The 19,954-nt window shown below is 33.1% G+C and overlaps 1 protein-coding gene across 1 annotated transcript in view; it reads right to left on the reverse strand.

Moving 5' to 3' along the window:
* UNC13C (unc-13 homolog C) overlaps positions 1-19,954 on the reverse strand; it is a 386,872-nt gene that overhangs the window by 316,583 nt on the left and 50,335 nt on the right. Inside the window, exon 4 of the mRNA XM_074236225.1 lies at positions 3,886-4,055. Coding sequence (XP_074092326.1) covers positions 3,886-4,055 — 170 coding nt within the window. The remainder of the gene's footprint in view (positions 1-3,885; positions 4,056-19,954) is intronic.

Below are 19,954 nucleotides of genomic sequence, written 5' to 3' on the forward strand. Positions count from 1 at the left end.
ATATGACCAGAAAGGTTAAATAACAAGGAGTCAATGGTAAGAAGTATTCTTCACTGACTTACTCCATCTTTACCTAAACCTAAGTATAATTTCATGCTATACAACCCAATGACAGGAAATTGTGAATTCCCTGAACCACATTAGAATTCATGATATCTGCAATTACACTGAAATATGAAAATAAACTGAAATTTAAAAATATGGTAACTAATTACAGGAATGGAAATACATAGTTCATATTTGAATAACATGACCAGTTCAAGTGGAGTTATTGGCACTAATTGAGACCTAGCCATAGTCATAAAAAATATTATGGTAAGTAAAGAAAGTTGGATTAGGAGTCAAAATTAGTTAAGTAGTAATTGAGTGATCCTGAGTTAACCTCAGAGACAAGGTTCTAAAATTCATAGGTGGAGGGAGACCCCAACCATCTATCTTGAAATTCTACATAATTCATGCTACCTATTTTTATTCTTTTGAATTTTAAAAGGGAAACTAAATTTCACTGATACTCCCCTTTAGGTGTGCCAATAGCATGAGATATCTCAATTGCTGAAAATAAAATCTTTTATTTTACTTTATTTTTCAACAGTCTAGGTCTGAATCTCTTCTTGAAATTTTGAAGCCAAAAAGAAAATTCAAACAACTTGATATATATTAGTTACTAGATTATCCTCTCAGAGCCTCAGGGCTGTTTTCACAGCTTTTTGATTTCAATCATTATTATTCCAATCTCCTTTCTACATCCCAATTCCCACATTTTATAGAAGTAAATTCTATTTTTGGAAGCATTTAAAAATTTTGTTTGTTTTTGTTTGTATGTTTTTCAGGATTCTTATTTAATATAGTGCTGTGGATGCTGAATTAAAAGAAAAGGAGAATACAGATTAAGGATATTTATTTTTATGGATTCAGTGTTCCAAGGAATTTTATCTACTGTAATATTAATAATAATAAAAATAATGATGATGATTATGACAGTAAATTATAGATAAGTAGCAATTATAACACTTTAAAGTTTTCAAAGTTCTTTGCAAATGCCATTTCATATTATCCTTGTTAAAGATACCCTGTAAGTAACTAGGAGGAAATTGAGGCAGAAGTTTTGTGAGCCATATGGCTTTTAAATGTCAGAATCTGGATTTAAACTCAGGTATCCAACTCTATTCTCTGTGCCATCTAATCAAAAATCTCTTCTTTATTAAAGAAATATCTCAATAACATTAAGAAAAAAAGGATCAAAGGATGATAGCAAGGAAAGAAAAGTTTCTGCTTCTGTGGTACTTTGTATCACAGTTATAGAGCAAATTCTAGTTATGTGAATTGTATTATTAAGAGCACTCTCAGGTTCTTCAGCAAAGCTCTACATACTTATTTATTCTTTTCACAAATAATTAATCAAAATAACAAACTGAGGAAGCCCTCAGTCTAAATCACAGTCATTTCAGAATACATTTAAAGACAGTCAAGCAGTTTTGGTCATATACAGAGACAAATATTCTAAATATAGTTTAACCTTAAGGACTCAGATTTCAGTAATTCCAGATAATTGGACATTATTTGATTTGAAGTTTACTCTTGTTTAGCAAGCTAGTCCTCAAAGTACAGAACAAATTAATATTATTTTCTTAAAAAGATTAGGTAACTGAGAGCATTTTATTACCTAAGAAAGGGGAAAAAAACACCTGTCAAGTAACCACAGGCATTTTCAAAGTATCTATTTACCTACAAAGAAAATTTTTATAGTATTTTTAGACTTTTCTTTTAATTTTTTTTCTTTCAAGTAGTAGGTACCCTGAAATTTTATGCTAGGTAACAATTCAAATGCAATTAGAATTAGAATTATGGCATGCATGAGACCTTTAAAATCACCTTCTTTCTAATGAAGACTCTCATTGATTCCAATGGCTTTTCTTTAAATTTTCAAATGGGAAATTATTGCCAGCATGAAATTTTTCAAATATTTCATATTAGATAATGATTCACTGAGGATTAACTAAAAACGTCATAATTAAAATAAATAAATGGGTTTTTTTTTTTGCTAAATAAAAGTCTCTAGGGTCAGTTCTTTAAAAGGAGCTCTGGTGATTGAGATATTTCTTGAAAAGTGTTCTGTGGGGCTGTAAACCAGATTTTTGCAGATAGCAGCTCTTAATTTTGCCAGTGGTCAAGGGCACAGTTATACACAACTAACTCCTAGGTAAATAAATTAGATTTTTTCTTCCTTAATTTTTTTGCTTAATAGGTGACTTAATTTTTCTTCAGGGGTGGGAGAGTGATGTGTACCTGTTTCATTAGTATAGGAAGTCCTTAAATATCCTCTACCAATACAAATATGTTCATCATGGATAGAAAATTGATGTAAAAGTTAGGAAAGCCTAGATAAATCCTCCCTCTGAAATATATTGGTTTTGTGTCTCTAGGCAAATCACTTAACTTGTCAGGGCCCCAAGTATCTCTCTAAAGATTATAAACCATAGAGAAACTAAATAATAAAACCAACTATCATCAACATCATAAGTAACATTCATATAAGTTCTGCATAAAGATAATCTCATCTTATCTTTATGCTGACTCTGGGAAATAGATGTTATTATTATCCCCACAATAAGGAAATACTAGGTTCAGTGACTTGTCTAAGGTCACAACTAGTGAGTTCAACCTTGAACTCTGGAATCTTTTTGACTCCAAGTCCTTCACTTTATCCATTTGAACCACTTAAAGTTTTCTGAAGGACTTTACATAAATTTTTTTTATTGAAGTTTCACAATAACCCTAAGGAGTAGATACTACACTGTTTTTGTTTTATCCTTATTTTACAGATAAAGAAACGGACTCTCATGCAACAAAGCTTTTAAAGGTCAGTGGAAAGATTTATGCTTAAGTCATCCGGAATTTGCACAGAGAACTCTGGCTTCCACAAGTTCTTGCCTCTCAGATGTCTAAATCACTCATCAATATTAGAACAGGAAGTGACTTTATGATGTCTAAAGTATGGTTATTGCTGAATTTATTTCCTGATAAAAATTTAAAAAATAAGAACCTAAAATGCATTTTTTTATTATTTTATTTTTTACAAAATGCATTTTTAAAAAATATTGCCAGGTTCCACTTAGGGAAACATAATCAAATAAGTCCCAAAATATAAAAGCACATTTGCTGGATATTTGATTTCCTACAATCTGGCATACATCTTTGCAAATGAATTTTATTTCTTGGAGATATTTTTAAAATGATATAATTATTTTAAACTTCTCATGAGATATAGTTTGGCAAAGTGAAGAGAGGGTCAATTTGAGTCTGAAAGATCAGTTCCTGACACATGCTGTCATGTTCTATAAGAAGCCATCCCTGGCTCCCACAACTACTTTGTTTTGTATGTACCTATTTACATACATAATGTCTCCCCTACTAGAATGATAGTCTCTTGAGGACAGGTATTAATTTGCTAAAAGTATCTTTTATTAGTTGGCATACAGAAAATACTTATGTATGTTTGTTTATTGATACTAGCATGAAAGGCAAACAACTTAACCTCTCAGTCTCAGACAGATATCTAAACTACATATCACATAAATGAAAAGATTGTCTTCATAGGAAGTTCCTTTCTTTAATGAAATCACAGATCCTAGAACATCAGGGGTTTTTATAACATAATGCATGTTAATCTTCTGTTGAGTTATACAACCCCATTTCCCTTTCCTCTGAACATGCATCTTTACTTTCCAGGTAAATTACATTGTTTCATTCCCAAGCTTAGTCTACAACTCAAAATCCAAGAGCAGTTAACATTAGGAGACATTCTATAGTTGTTTACCTATGGACATATAGTTGCATAACAAATTTGGAGCCATTATATAATTCATTCATTAAACAGATAATTACCTAGGTTATACCAGACATCCATTTCTCCACTCAGTGTCCTCACTTCAACAATTGTTTGCCCCAGAAAATCATCTGATTCCTTTTTGAAATGTTGCTTGACTCTTGATTTAATGTCATCATCTTCATCCCACACTCTGACTTTGATTCGATCAGTAGAGTTATGACATTCACTAAAAAAAAAAATGTGTAAGTTCACAACTGTTCCTAAGAGTCCCAAAGAGAATCTGGGGGCAAAACTTTTTTTACTTCCATCTGTTTCTTGAAGAAGTAGTGAGTAACATAATCTATGAGATTTTGAACTTGACTGATCTCATTCATTAGAACGTGAGGATAGACAGAAAAATCAGAATCATACACATCAGATTTTAATAGTTTAAAACTGCACAAAGACTGCATCCTATATTAGTAACATTATTTTCATAGAACCAAACAGAACCTTTGGCTTAGAGCTGTATCTTCTAACTTTACCTCCATGTTATATTACCTTCCATTGTTACATTGTTGAATCATACCTTTCTGTGCCTCAGTATCTTTATCTGTAAAATGGATATAATGGTAGCACCCACCCCATAGAATTATTGTGAAAATTGAATAAGATAAGGCATAAATTATATATATATATATATATATACTTATATATCTTTAATGAGATAATGTATAAAATAAATTACAAACCTCAAAGTGTGACATGATTTACTATTATTATCACCATTATTGCTATATTTTATCTCATGACATTGCTTTTTTAAAAAAAAAATTTTGCCTTGTTGGGGCCTAGAAGTGACTTTATTTTTGAAAACTGCTCCAGCAGATTCTAAGCTTCAAAAAAGACTGTGGCAAGAGACTATATATTTCTAAGTCAGTCAGAAAGCAGCTATTTCCTTTGTTCTAGGAACTGTACCATTTTCTAGGGATAAACGAAAAGTCAAAAAATAGTCCCTGACCTCAAGGAGCTCACATTTAAATTTGTAAATAACTAAATCTGTAGAAGAATATCTAAATATCTCTCTCTTCTACCTACTCCTCCACCTCTCTCTCTCTCTCTCTCTCTCTCTCTCTCTCTCTCTCTCTCTCTCTCTCTCTGTCTCTTTCTGTCTCTGTCTTTCTGTCTGTTTCTCTCATTTCAGGAGAGATGAGTAAGAGACAGACAGAATGAGAGTTTGCAATAAGGAGATATAACATTTGTGAACCTAGTACCAAACTAAGCTTAAAGAGACTCACTACCAGAAGGTTGTTCACCAAGTCCACTGTTTTACTCTACTTATAAATCATTTATGTAATTCATGAATACATTTTAGATATCAGAATTTTATAGATGCCACCACCTCTTATCACTCATCTGTTTCTGTCCAGTTAAAAAGAAACCTTTTTGGTCTGATTCACAAAGCACAATGAACTGAAAGAAGTTTTATCAGCTGGTTCCAAAGATAGCAACTTTTCAGTCCTTTTGTGATAACGCAAGAATATTTACTAGAGAGTGAAGATTATGCTATATAAGAGTCCAAGAAATAAAAACTAAAGGAAGAAAAGTAGAATAATCAGAGGAAGGATAAACGACTGAACAAAGCTCAGGTCTATCACAATGGAAGTTACCTTCATCGATTAAATTTTTCAGTCTTAAGAGACAATGGCAAAACAAACTTCCTGAATAAATACTGTTCTCTCCTTTAAATTTATTCATAAATTTAGGATTTTTAAACAATCTATGCTTACTGGCTGTAGAGTATCTTCTACTGGAAGACTGAGATTAGTGGATCTTTTGAGCTAGGCAGTTCTAAGTTGCAGTAGGCTAAGTCAGTTGGATCTCCCCACTAAGTGTAGAATTGATATGGTGACCCACAAGATCAAGGGCCCACCACATTATCTAAAGAGGGATGAATCAATCCAAACTGAAGCAAAAAAAAAGTAACTTTTACTCTCTTAGGATGTTGAGATAACAGTCCAAAATCAGAAGAAGAGAAAAGAAAGGAAAAAAATTCTTGTACATAATCTCAGTTTATAACCCCCCCCAAATGCTTCACTAAAAAAAACTATTCCATATTTAGATTCAATTCTTATAAGGTGGTGGAGTGGATAGAATTCCGGGGCTGAAATTGTGAAGACTCATCTTCTTGTGTTCAAATTTGTTCAGACACCAGCTCTATGACCCTGGGCAAGTGATTTAATTCTATCTGCCTCAGTTTATTTATCATAAAATGAGTTGGAGAAGAAAACTGAAACCACTTTAGTATCTTTGCCAAGAAAAGCACAAGTGAAATGATTTAATAACAATGAAAAGGTTAAAAAGAAAAATCTCTGTTGATGATAATAATTTTTTGACTTTTATGGAAGAAAATTCAAGTCTAATTCTTAAGTTCTATCTTGCTAAATATCTCTTAATGATGGTGTCTTCTTTCTGTATTTCTAAAGAACTATTTTGGTGAACTAAGAAAAAACACCTTTCCTTTCAGTGTTCATTCCTTTCCAAAAATTTTTCCTACCATCTGAACATATATATATATATATATATATATATATATATATATATATATATATATATATATATACTAAATGTGTGTTTATTTCTATACATGTTTATGTATAACAATGTCTTAAATATTTCAGTGAACTTAAGTTTTAATAAGATATATCTGTGTTTAAATATTAAGTATGCATGTGTATATCACATACATATACATACATATATGTGTGTGTATACACACACACACACACATAACTACTCAAACTATTGGATTTTTTGTTTGCTTTTATAATCAATGAGATTAGATTTATAGTTGATCCTACTCAGGATTAACATACAAACCAAACTACCAAATTGATTTTCTAAGATTTAGGGGTTTTCCTTGTATTCTTTCCTATTCTGTCTTCCATTCCAGCACAAGTTAGCACAGCTTAACTTGGTTTAATATGGATGACTTTACATATAGAAAAATTGTAGAGAAATGTACTCTCTGTTCTTCTCAATCAACCCCCAGATTCCTTTCATAATCTGGGCATTATCTTAAAGTCTTTTTCATGTATTTAATGGTGAAATGAAATTTGTTAGTCAAGTATGCATAATTAACTCTGAAAATCAGTAATTCTGATTACTTAAAGTTTGGGACTAGCAGTAGTTAATACTATGTAGATTCTTGAAATTGGGATTGGGGGAGGCTATCTCTCCCCAATCCCTTCCCCCACTTTCTCCATACATATACACAAATATATACATATATTTATATTTACATATATACACACAAATATACAAGATATACACACCTATATCAGCATGTTAGTTCATGATTTTTGTTATTGAAGATGAGTAAAATGATATGAGATGGATGTTAATTAGTTCATGTTTTTTGTTATTGAAGATGACTAAAATTATATAACAAGGTGAGTTATAGTGTGGGTGACTGTGGCTGCTCAGATCAGTATGAGCTTAGAATACCCTACCACAGGTCAGGCACAAATAGTTCATGTGAACACCTGGGGTGATTATTCTAAACTTATTTACATTCATATTTCCTTTGAGCTGCTTCAATTCTCCCTGGCTCATAGAGCACAGCACCCTCTCTTGATTCTCAATCAATTCCAAAGTTCTTAAATGAGACCTTCAGGGTATCCTGATATTGCTTCTTCTGAGTTCCCTTCTGACAGGCTTGCCCTATGCAAGTTCTCCATAAAATAGTCTTTTTGGCAAGCATAGGCCTGGCATGCGAACAACATGGTCAGTCCTTCATAGTTGTGCTCTCTTTAGTATTGTTGGAATCCTTGGATGTTTAGCTCAAGAAAGGACTTTAGTGCCTGGTATCGTCTCCTGCCAGGTGATTTTCAGAATTTCCCAAGACAATTTAAAAAGGGAGTGATTCTGTTTCCTGACATGATGCTGGTAGGCTGTCCAGGTTTCACAGGGATACTGCTATATGTAAATGTAGGACTTCCTTTTGGTCTAATACCTCTTCTCTCCCACACTTTCTTTTGGAGCCTCCCAAATACTGAGCTAGTTCTGGCAATGTAAATGAAAACCTCATTATCAATGTGTACCTACCTGGAAAGTACATTGCCAAGGTAAGTGAACTTGTTCACAGTACTCAAAGCTTCTCCATTTGCTGTAATTGATGGTCTACAGATAGATGGTGTGGTGCTGGCTGATGGTGCACCTGCATTTTGGTGCTAATTGTTAGGTCAATGTTAGCAAAAGTAGCAGAGAATGGATCCATGCTTTGTTGCATCAGTTTCAGAGACTGCATTGAGTGCACAATCATCTGCAAACAGAAGGTCATGCATCAACACTCCCTCCACTTTGGTCTTGGTTTGTAGCCTTTTCAGGTTGTAGAATTTACCTTACCTATCAGCAGTGTGACAGCTGACCTTGATACCATGTTCATCCTCAATGAAGGCTTTTGATAACATGGATGAAATTATCATGGCAAAAAAGAATGGGAGCAAGGACGCAGTCTTATTTCTCTCCATTGGTGACCAGGAAATCAGAGAGCATTGTCCATTGTCTAGAATCCCTCCCCCTCTTTCTCCATTCCTCTATATAAACAAACAAATATACATATAAGATATATGTACCTATGTAAACACATATACATATATGAGTATGTATATACCCAAAAATATGCATATGTTTAATATACACAGATGTATATGTATGTTTGCATGTGCTTATGTTAGATTATATTCTAAGAATTCCCAGACTAAATTATATATGTCTACTACAAGGAAAGAAAATTTTAGAATATGATATATTGAGATTAATACCACTTTTCACTTTTTAGTATTTATTTTCCCAAACACAATTAAATGAGGTTTTAGTTAATTAAAGAAATGTGAATTATTTCTCTAGGTATTCACATTTAGGGTGAATAAAGACTCAAAATCAGCCATTTTTCTTTGTATTCACTGAATATTTATTTATTTATTTTTAGTCATATGCATATGTATATTTTTAAAGTACAAAATTTCCTTCCACCCTCCCTTCCTACCCACCTCCCCTCAGCAGCAAACAGTCAGGTTAGCACTGTATATACATATATTTGATGAACATGATTACAGATTAGTCATTTTGGTACAAGGAATTGGGATTAAGGAGATGAGATATAGAAGAGATAATTTTTATAAAGTGTTTAACAGATTTAGAAGGGTTGGTTTTTGGGTTTTCTTTAGTTTGGTTTTTATTCCTCTTCATGGGGAAAACATTGTCTATGGCCAGTCTAATATGGTTGTTTTAACTCTCTGAATTGCTGAGAGGAGCTGCTTCCATCAAGGTTGATCATCTCACAATGTTGTTGATGTGTACATTGTTCTCTTGCTTCTGCTGCCTTCACTCAGCATCAGATCCTGTAAGTCATTCCATGCTTCTCTAGAATCCTACCATTTATGATTTCTTATAAAACAATAATATTCCATAGTTCCATGTGCCATAACTTGTTTAGTCATTCCTCAACTGATGGGCATCCATCCCTTCAATTTCCAATTCTTTGCAGCTACATAAAGAGCTGCTATGAATATTTTGGAACATGTACAAATTTTTCCATTTTTTTATAATTTCTTCTGGATATAGACCTAGAATTATAATTGCTGGGTCAGGGGTATGAACATGGGCATGGTTCCATATTGCTCTCCATCAAAATTAGTTTTGAAAAAAAATTTGAAATTCAGAGTCAAGGAATGTTCTATGTATTTGTAATTAAGGATAATTATTTTCACATTTTCTATTTCAAAGACATGTAGTATTAACATTTGCTCTTGCAAGACACTGGGTGGTTAGGACTGAACAGTAGCTCTTCAGTGAGAAGGAAAAACAGGTACTAGCTGACCTGAACCATATATTTAAAATTTGCAGACAAACACCATCTTGGTGTTTCCAAAGCCAAAGCAACAAGGGCCTTCCTTTCTTTCCCTTAAGCTTCATTCATCTCTCTTGAGACAGTTTTTCCTACCTGGCAACATCTTACTGATTCTTCTGACCATGATTGGTTTTGATCCTTGTTTCCCTTGTAAAACATATTATAAGGATCAAGCACATCAAAATGATTTCATCTAATGGAAGAAAACTTTGTTGAGAACAGAAATTATCAGATTATTAGATCTGAATCATCATTGCCCCATTTCTCAAGGGCCCAAGTTTCACATATAAACAGATTTAGAACAAAATTAATCTTAATTAATTGTTCTTTTCACAATAGAAAATAGTAAAGGAAAAAAAGACATAATATACATGAATAAGATACTCTTATTCATGGACCAAAATATAGTAGAGTGATCTGCAAGCTTTAGTGTTACTATATCTGAATCTGGTATGGGTGACTCTGACTTGTTTGGATTGGGGTGTTATGTTTGTGATCTTGAGAGAAATTTCTGTATGGTTGGATGACTACAGAAAATATGATATATGGTCCAACAAAAACCCATCAAAAACAAATTCAAAACTGCCAAGCAGTGGTCACTCATCAGAAGTAACAAATTGAATCTGCCAAGAAAGGGAGAGTGGAGTTTTCTTCCTTTCATGAGAATTCATTCCTCTCTGTATATTGAATGACTCCATCCAAGAGCAGGATGTTGCCATAGGTCTTGCTGCAGGGTCTTCTGGTGGTGGAGCAGCTCGTCCACCTGCAGGGATATGGCCTGGCCTGGCCTGGCCATAGGCTGCACATCTGCAGGAACCAACCCTCATGGATGGCAGGGGGCTCGGACTCCATGGTGGAGACAGGCAACCACAGCACAATGGGGCCAGAAGGGCCTATCCATATGCCCTCCCACCAGCCTGCACCTCAGCCTAACCCCAGCCCAGCCTGGACAGTCTAAAATTTTTTTTTTTTTTTACGTATAAAGACTGGTACTTATAGAGACATTTTTTGGCAATAATGTAGTGCCAAATAATATTATTTCCAAGAACTTGATTTTCTATGCTAAAAAGACAAAAAAGTCCCCATATATGCTTGTGTCCTTAGTATCCTATCAGATCACACAGTTATGTATTTGCTTTGCTTGCAATTGTTATTCAGTCATTTTCCAATTGTGTCTTATTCTTTGTGGACCCATTTGGGGTTTTCTTGGTAGAGATTCCATTGTCTTCTCCAGTTCATTTTACAGAAGAGGAACTGAGGCAAACAGGGTTAATTTGCCCAGGATCACACAGCTTCTAAGTGTCTGAGGTTGAATTTGAACTCACAGAGATGAATCTTTCTGCCTCTCATCCAGCATTCTATCCATTGTAGCATCTGACTGACACATATTTAATCTTAAATAGGAAGATTTATATAATCTCAAGAGGTGGAAGTTTTACATATACAACAGGCTTGTTCATTTTGGATCAGATCACAGTTTAGCAGTCAGTTATTAAGTATGTATTAAGTGCTGGGCATTGTGCCAAGTCCTAGAAATGGAAACCAGTTAGTAAAGAATATGCCTAGAATAATGTATAAAAAAGTCACTTGAATTCAGGATGACCTGGGTTCAAATCTAGTCTCTGACATTTACTGCATGATCACAGCCAAGGCTTAATCTCTCTCAGTCACAGACAGATATCAATGAATACAAATTATAGATGAAATGCTAATCTTCAAAGGGAATTTTCTACATCATTAAGTCATGTCTTGACATTCCCCACAAATAAAATCTCTTCTATTTTACTCATTATGTAAATAAAAGCAATAATTAACTAAATAATAAGAGGAAATTGGGTATATAGACAGGTGAGTGTGAGATGGCAATTTGCATAACTATAGACAGAATTTACCTATGTTCATTTTATTATAGTTGTCTAAAAGACACTACTAAGAATAAGGTCATATCATCTTTGTTCCTTTAAACCTGAAAATAATAAATCCATTGTAACATTTCTCCTCTGGAGCAATCACTATAATATCTAACAATATGAGACAATTTTGTCTCCAACAAATAGCTTTGGTTTCTGCAATAATAAAATCTTTTGTCATGTAAAACTATAAAATCATCTTTGAAGCAGGTAGTAATAGAATTATTCCTTCCTTTTATTTTTCCAAAAGCAATTATATTGTCTCTGAAGTAATTCAATCATTAATACTTATATATACACATACATTTATCCCTCACTTAATGGAAAAGATGAGACACTACCTGGAAATTCTCAGTACTATTTCTAAGACTTGTCCCATTTCCCTCCACATGATCAAATTATAGGGGAAGTGAAAAAGTTAACTGCTTGAAGCTATTGACCATCAGTATTGGCTACAGAATTCTCTTTTTGGCTCCAACTAACTACTGTACTAACCCAAATCATTTCTCTTGCATCAGAGAGAAAACATAGTATAGTGGAGAAAATAAGAGAATTTCAAGTCCAGAAAATTTGTTTTCACATCGTACCTCAGATGCCAACTGAATGACCTTAATTATGTCACTTAACTTCTCTCTGTCTCAGCTCCCCCAACTGTAAAATGTAGATTAAACTACACCTATTTCCCTGGCTTGAAATGAAATTAGAATGAGATTTCAAATATGTAAAACATTAACTGTCCCCCTTGAGCCTCCTCTTTTTAATTTTATTTGTTAGGGTGCATTTGACTTTTATTTTACTATTTGTTATGGATCTTCTTTATCTCCAAAACATGATGAGATGTAAAAATCTTGAGATGTAAAACAAATATCATTCAAAGACACAATGGATTAATTCATCATATGTTTGATGGGAAAAGGAAATTGTTGAAATAAAGAACTTGCACAGTGAGGAAATGGACTCCACCAATTATAATATTGATAGTTTAAAATAATTCCTAGGGATCACAGAGCTAGGACAGGTTAGAATGGGAACCTGAACTCAGTTCCCTCTGATATTGAGATAGGTTTTATTTACTATGCCATGTTCCTTCTCAAGCTGAAGTAACATGGTATTTTGTAATGAGAATGTAGCATAACAAAGTAGGTCAGTGGGTTGATCTTAGAGACATGAAATCTTAACTTACATGCTGGTTGTTGGACCATGATAACGCATTTAAGCTTCAGTGTCATTGCTAACCCTTTAAGATTAAGTTATGGATAAACCATTTATTTACATCATTGAGGACTGGATGAAAAATATTATAGTCAACAATAAAAATGAGACATTGCAAAAATATAAGTACTAAAGTGAAATTTGAGAAATCATATCAAAAACTATGGTTTCATGGGAGATCTACCCAAGGAAATGGAACTGCAAGCATGATAGTCCTTTTAAATTTATCAACTTAAAGCAATATTCCCAATATTTAAGGCAAGATTAATATTATGATATGTAGATAGATCTATGATTTTATACAAGTGAGTACTCCTTCCAAAAATGTCGCCTACAATCTATTTATGCTTGCCTACCAGGTCATCAAAGACATGGATATGAGAAAGAACTGGACAATCAACATAATAATAAATAAATATACTAACAGATTAAAAATAAATGGAAAAGCAATAGATTTTTTAGCAACCAGGTGATTCAGTGGGCAGAGTGCCAGACATGGAAACAGGAAAACCTGGATTCAAATTCTGTCACAGACATTTACTAGCAATGTGACTCTGAGCAAATCATTTAACTTTGCTCAACTTCAGTTTCATTTATAAAATGAAACCAATCGTCACACCTATGTCATAGAGTTGTTATGAGGATCAAATGACATAGCATGTAAATTCTATAGTTATATTATCTTCTAGTTATATTATCATTAATTGTATTGTAATCATATATAATCTTATAATTAGTTCCTTATTTAAGAGTTCTGGTAAAAGTTGTTTTTGTATTTCCTTGATATACCTGATAAATTTTTTGAGGGTCACTTTGCCTTTATGAATGCTATTAAAAGGATCATTTGCATGCTTTTCATTTCTCCAAATGTTAATTTTTGCCAATCACATGTAATTCAGGTTAAAAACTCAATTTCAAGGAAAAATATTTAGAATTCAAATTGAGTTTTATGTCATTTATTTAAATGAAACCCTTCTAGCAAGTGAAACAAAATGTACAGAACTCTTCATGTTGCTTTTCTTTAACAAATTTTTAAATACTATCAAATTATAACAATATGGGGTTAAAACAAGCAAAATCTTATTTGAGATTTAAAATTGTAATAACATTGCCATTTTCCTGAATAAAGTACTCTTCCTCATTACACTGGTACAGTCACCCTCAAAAATGTATCTTGTGTCTCCTTTCTAAGAAGTCATTGACTAACTATGTCAACCCTACAACTCATATCCAGAATTTCCATACCTCAATCTTTAAACTCCTCTCCTTTATCTTGACACTTATTTCTAATCTTTTTACTATGCCCCAGCCCTTTCATCTCAACCCCCCTTTTCCCAAAATATCTAAACATATCAAAAAAAAATCAAAAGTTAACAGAAATCCTAATCAAATGAAATTCTGAAAAAAAACAACAGAATCTCAGATTGAGCTTTAGAACGATAACTTATTCTTTTCATTGACCTCACACATTGACTTTATAAATGGAGATGAGTCAACTTTAAGGAAGTGTACCTGAATTTCTAACATTTATATGGGACAATTAATTTATGTTATCTCTAGAACACAAGTTCCTTGACACTATGCTTTCTTATTACCACCATAAGATCCATTCAAAACAGGGCTAATGCAGGATTCTCAGAGACAAAATGGACACTTGAAGGCTCTCACAAGGTCAAGGGTATCATACTCAGTCTTTCTCCTACCTTATGGCTAAGATAATCAATTCATTCTTTTTCTCTATTGTAACTAAACCCAGAGTAAGCAACAGTTACTATTTTTACTAGATTTTAACATTCTTAATTTTTTTTGTAATTTTCTCAGATTTTGTTCCTGCATCTAGGCATGAAAATCCCAATTTCTATCAAGACAAATTGAACCTGTTCTGTAACTTGTGGTCTTAGAGAATTGTCCGGGGTCATGTAATCAGTATATGTCAGGAGAGGTCTTGAACCTAGATATCCCCTAATCAATTAGAAATCTATACACTTTGACAAGCTGCCACTGCAGAAATCAGAAGTCATTCCACAGCTTTATTAGCTAAGGAATTAGTTTTATTAAACACACACATAACAAGCAAACACACACACACACACACACATACATGCATACAAGCAACTGTTTGTGTACATAATAGATGACCTTTGATCTTTGCTAGTGGGAAGGAAGGTATCCATAGAGGAAGAAATTATCATTATAGTCCCAGTGGAAAGCGTCATCCGGATTCAAAAACAACAGCCTTTTATAAAGCAATTCAATTCTCATATTACAGCTTAATCCCTCCAATTCTGACCTACCAAATGGAAATTCTATGAGAGATTCAACTTTCACATTTCCTGTTATTGATTAATTATGAAACAAGTAGCCCATTTCCATTAGAATATTGGCATCCAACTCACTATTGAGTCAAAAACACTAAAGCTATTAACAGTAAATTTGATTATAAGACACAGGCAGATGTTAGGGTACAGTCTTGCAGACAAACTCAGTTTCATTCAATAATGACACCCTATACATATAGTACAGTGGATGATCACAAAAAGTCCCCAACAATTAACTTTTGATTAGTTTTCTTTTAGTGTTGGGTTGTACTATTTAGAAATTACCCTGTATCAGAGAGAGAAAGAAGATACACTGAATAAATGAAAAGAAATAGATAAAATTCCACAATTAGAATCAATGTCTGACAAAGATTACTAGTATTAAAAATACCGTCTGAAGTATATTACACCCTATACTATCTGGTAAAGATGCATTGGCCTGGAACATATCTTGAAGGGTCATCCAATGTATTCCCTTGCTCCTATATTCTTTACTATCCACTCCCCAGATGATATCCCATTAGACTATAAAAAGAAAATATGCAGGGCAGCTAGGTAGAGCCCCAGCCCTGGAGTCAGGAGGACCTAAGTTCAAATCCAGCCTCAGACACTTAATAATTTCCTAGCTTTGTGACCTCAGGCAAGTCACTTAACCCCACATTGTCTTGCAAAAAAAACACCACCACCAACAAAAAACAAACAAAAAGAAAGTATGTCTTAATGGGGAAAAAAATCAGACAACATAAGTTTAGTAAACAGTTCAAATTCTGTCTGATGCTGACTACCTGTGTGAACTTGGGAAAGTACTCATTTCAATTTCCTATGTCTCAGGTTCCTCATCCGGAAAATTAAAGGGCAAGATAGCTTCTGAGATATTTTCTAGCCCTAGACTTATAATATTACAATTCCCTAAAGCAATAGGCTTTATCTCATTTCCCATTCAACATATGCACACACACACACACACACACACACACACACACACACACACACACACAAACAAGTTTTTTAATGCCTACAGTCCACATTCCAAATTCCTTAGCCTGACATTCAGGGACTGAGTTGAGTTCAGTCCATTTCTTTTTTTTTTCTTTTTAAAAATAAATCTGCATTGATTATTATTTTTACATCACTGATCACCTCTTCTTCCTTTCCTTGCCAATCTTTTTAAAAATTATTTATTTCCATCCATAAGCACATGCATATTTCCAAGTTACAAAATTCCCCCCCCGCCCCATCCTCAGTGGGGAACAGTCAGGTTAGCATTTTACATACATATTCTGATAAAATGTATACAAATTAGTAATTTTTGGCATGAGGAATTAGGATTAAGGGAAAGAGATATATGAGATAACTTTTATAAAGTGAAGTGTTCATCAGATTTGGAAGGGCTGTTGCTGTTGTTTTCTTTCTTTCTTTTTTTTTTTGGTATGTGCATGTTTTATTTTGTTTTTCTTCCTCTGGCTGAGGATAATGTAGTCCATAACCAGTCAAATATAGTTGTCCTAGCTCTCTGGACTGCGAAGAGGAGATGTGTCCATCAAGGCTGTTCATCTCATGATACTGTTTTTGATGTGTACATTGTTCTCTTAGTTCTACTCCCTTTGTTCAGCATCAGATCTCATAAGTCATTCCACATGTCTCTATAATCCAACAATTTATAGTTTCTTAAGGAACAAGAATATTCCATAGTTTTCATGTACCAAAACTTGCTCAGCCATTCCCCAACTGATGGGCATCCCCTCAATTTCCAATTCTTTGCCACTACAAAAATAGCTGCTATGAATATTTTGGAATGTGTAGGACTTTTCCCATTTTTTTATAATTTCTTCTGGATAGAATTAGAATTGCTGGGTCAAAGGGTATGAACAGTTTTATTACTCTTTGGGCATAGTTCCATATTGCTCTCCAGAAACGGTGGATCCATTCACAACTCCACCAGCAATGCATCAATGTTCCAATCCTCTCACAACCTTTCCAACATTGATCATTTTCCCTTTTTCTCATCTTGGCCAGTTTGATAGGAGTGAGATGATACCTCATTGTTGTTTTAATTTGCATTTCTCTAATGAAAAGTGATTTGGAACATTTTTTTCATGATTATATATAGCTTTAATTTCTTCATTTGAAAACTGTCTGTTCATATCCTTTGACCATTTATCAATTGGGGAAAAGACTTATGATCTTCTAAATTTGATGCAATTCTCTATATACTTTAGAAATGAGACCTTTATCAGAACTCCTGGCTGTGAAGATTTTTTTCCCCAGCTTTTTGCTTTCCTTCTAATTTTGGTGGCATTAATTTTATTAGTGCAAAAATCTTTTAGTCAATATAGTCAATATAGTCAAAATCATTCATCTTGCAGTTTATAATGTACTCTAATTCTTATTTGGTCATAAATTCGTCCCCTTTCTATCTATCTGATAGAGAATTTCTTGGTCTTGATGTCAAAATCCTGTACCCATTTTTGACCTTATTTTGATAGAGGGTATGAGATATAGATCTTTGCTTAATTTTTGCCATACTATTTTACAGTTTTCCCAACAAATTTTGTCAAATAGTGAGTTCTTATACCAGAAGCTGATGTCTTTAGGTCTGTCAAAGGGTTGATTGCTGTAGTTGTTTACTGAATTGGTTTACTGTAGTTTCTTTCAAACCTGTTCTAATCCAATGATCCATTACTCTATTTCTTAACAAGTACCAGGCAGTTTTGATGACCACCACTTTATAGCATACTATAGTATAGTATAATAGAACCAGGCCACCTTCCTTTACATTTTTTCATCAGTTCCTTTGCTATTCTTGCTCTTTTGTTGCTCCAAATGGATTCTGTAACTATTTTTTTCTAGTTCAGTAAAGCAGTTATTTGATAGTTGGATTGGCATGGCACTGAGTAAGTAATTTAATTTTGGTAGAATTGTAATTTTTATTACATTAGTTCAACCTAACCATGAACATTTGACATTTTCCCAATTATTTAGATCTGACTTTATTTAGGTAAGGAGTGCTTTATAATTGTGTTTATAGAGTTTCTGGGTTTGTCTTGCTAGGTAAATTTCCAAGTATTTAATTTGTCTATAGCAATTGTAAAAGGAATTTCTCTTTCTACCTCTTGGGCTTTATTGTTCAGATAGCAAAATGCTGATGATTTATGTGGTTTTATTGTATATCCTTCTACATTGCTGAATCTGTTAATTGTTTCAAAGAGTTTTTTAGATGGTTTTCTCCAGTTCTCTAAGTATACCATCATATCATCTGCAAAGAGTAAAAATTTTGCTTCCTCACTGCCAATTCTGATTCCTTCAATTTCTTTTTCTTCTCTTATTGCTACAGCTAGAATTTCTAATACTATATTGAATAGTAATGTTGATCAGGGACATCCTTGTTTCACCCCTGATTTTATTGGAAATGCTCTGAGTTTATTCCCATTACATATAATCTTTGTTGGTTGATTTAAGTAGACACTATTTATTATTTTAAGGAAAATTCCATTTCTTCCTAAACTTCTTTTTACTAGGAATGGATGTTGCATTTTATCAAAGGCTTTTTCAGCATCTACTGAGATAACTATGATTTCTGTTGTTTTTTTTCTATTGATATATTTAATTATGTTGAGTGTTTTCCCTGCCTTCCTGATATAAATCCAATCTGATTATGGTATATTACCCTAGTAATTACTTACTATAGTCTCATTGTAATTTTTTTAAAGATTTTTGCAACAATAGTCACTATAATTTTCTTTGTCTGTTTTGGTTCGTCCTGGTTTAGGTATCAGAACCATGTTGGTGTCATAAAGTTTGGCAGAGATCCTTCCCCTCCTATTTTTTAAATAGTTGACATAGAATAGAAAGTAATTGTTCTATAAATATTTGCTAGAATTCACTTGTCAATCCATCTGGACCTGGAGACTTTTTTCTTAGGAAGTTTATTAATGGTTTCTTCAATTTCTCTGAAATGGGTTCCTTGCCAACCTTTAATCTTTTTGTGTTCTCCTTTTCTCATATTTCCTCAAAGGAAATATCTGAACTAAAATAAACCACTCCCACTTCCTCAGCATGATTTAAACCTAACTGACTATTGATGGATGTTTCTTTATCCTCTGATGCCTAATTTCCACTGAGTCTCCATCCAACAAAACAATACCAGCATTTTTCAAAGTCTTTATTATATACAGCCATATTCATAAGGCATTCCTCTACCAATATATCTGGAAATATTTTAAAGAATATTACATAGGAATGAGTATCAGATATTATCTAACCCAACTTCCTCATTCTATTATCCGTATAAACTAAGGCCAGATAGCTAAAAAGTTTTGTTGAAGTCAAACAATTAGATTATGATAGGCATAGAAGCTTCACCCAGGTCTCCTAACATTTATTCAACATTCTTTTTGCTTCATCAAATTTCCTCCTTCCCTTGAGCCTTCTATGGTTCTTAATTTGTTCCACTTACATGAGACTTTATAAAGAACTATTTGAATATGTAGCCTGTCTTGCCTATGAAAAAATAAGTTCCTTGAAGACAGGGACTATGATATAATCTATATACATTCATATATATATATATATATATATATATATATATATATATATATATATATATTAGAGAGATAGAGAGATAAGATATAGTGTTTATATAAATAAACACACATATACCTATATGTTTGTGCATATATATATGAATTTGCTCATAAACCTATAAAAAGATACAAATATAAATTACATATGTAACTATAACTATAAATATACTTACATATATCTATATATCTTATCTTTCTATACATCTCGA

Source organism: Macrotis lagotis, chromosome 4 (assembly GCF_037893015.1).
Source record: "Macrotis lagotis isolate mMagLag1 chromosome 4, bilby.v1.9.chrom.fasta, whole genome shotgun sequence".
In the NCBI taxonomy this organism is placed as follows: Eukaryota; Metazoa; Chordata; class Mammalia; order Peramelemorphia; family Peramelidae; genus Macrotis; species Macrotis lagotis.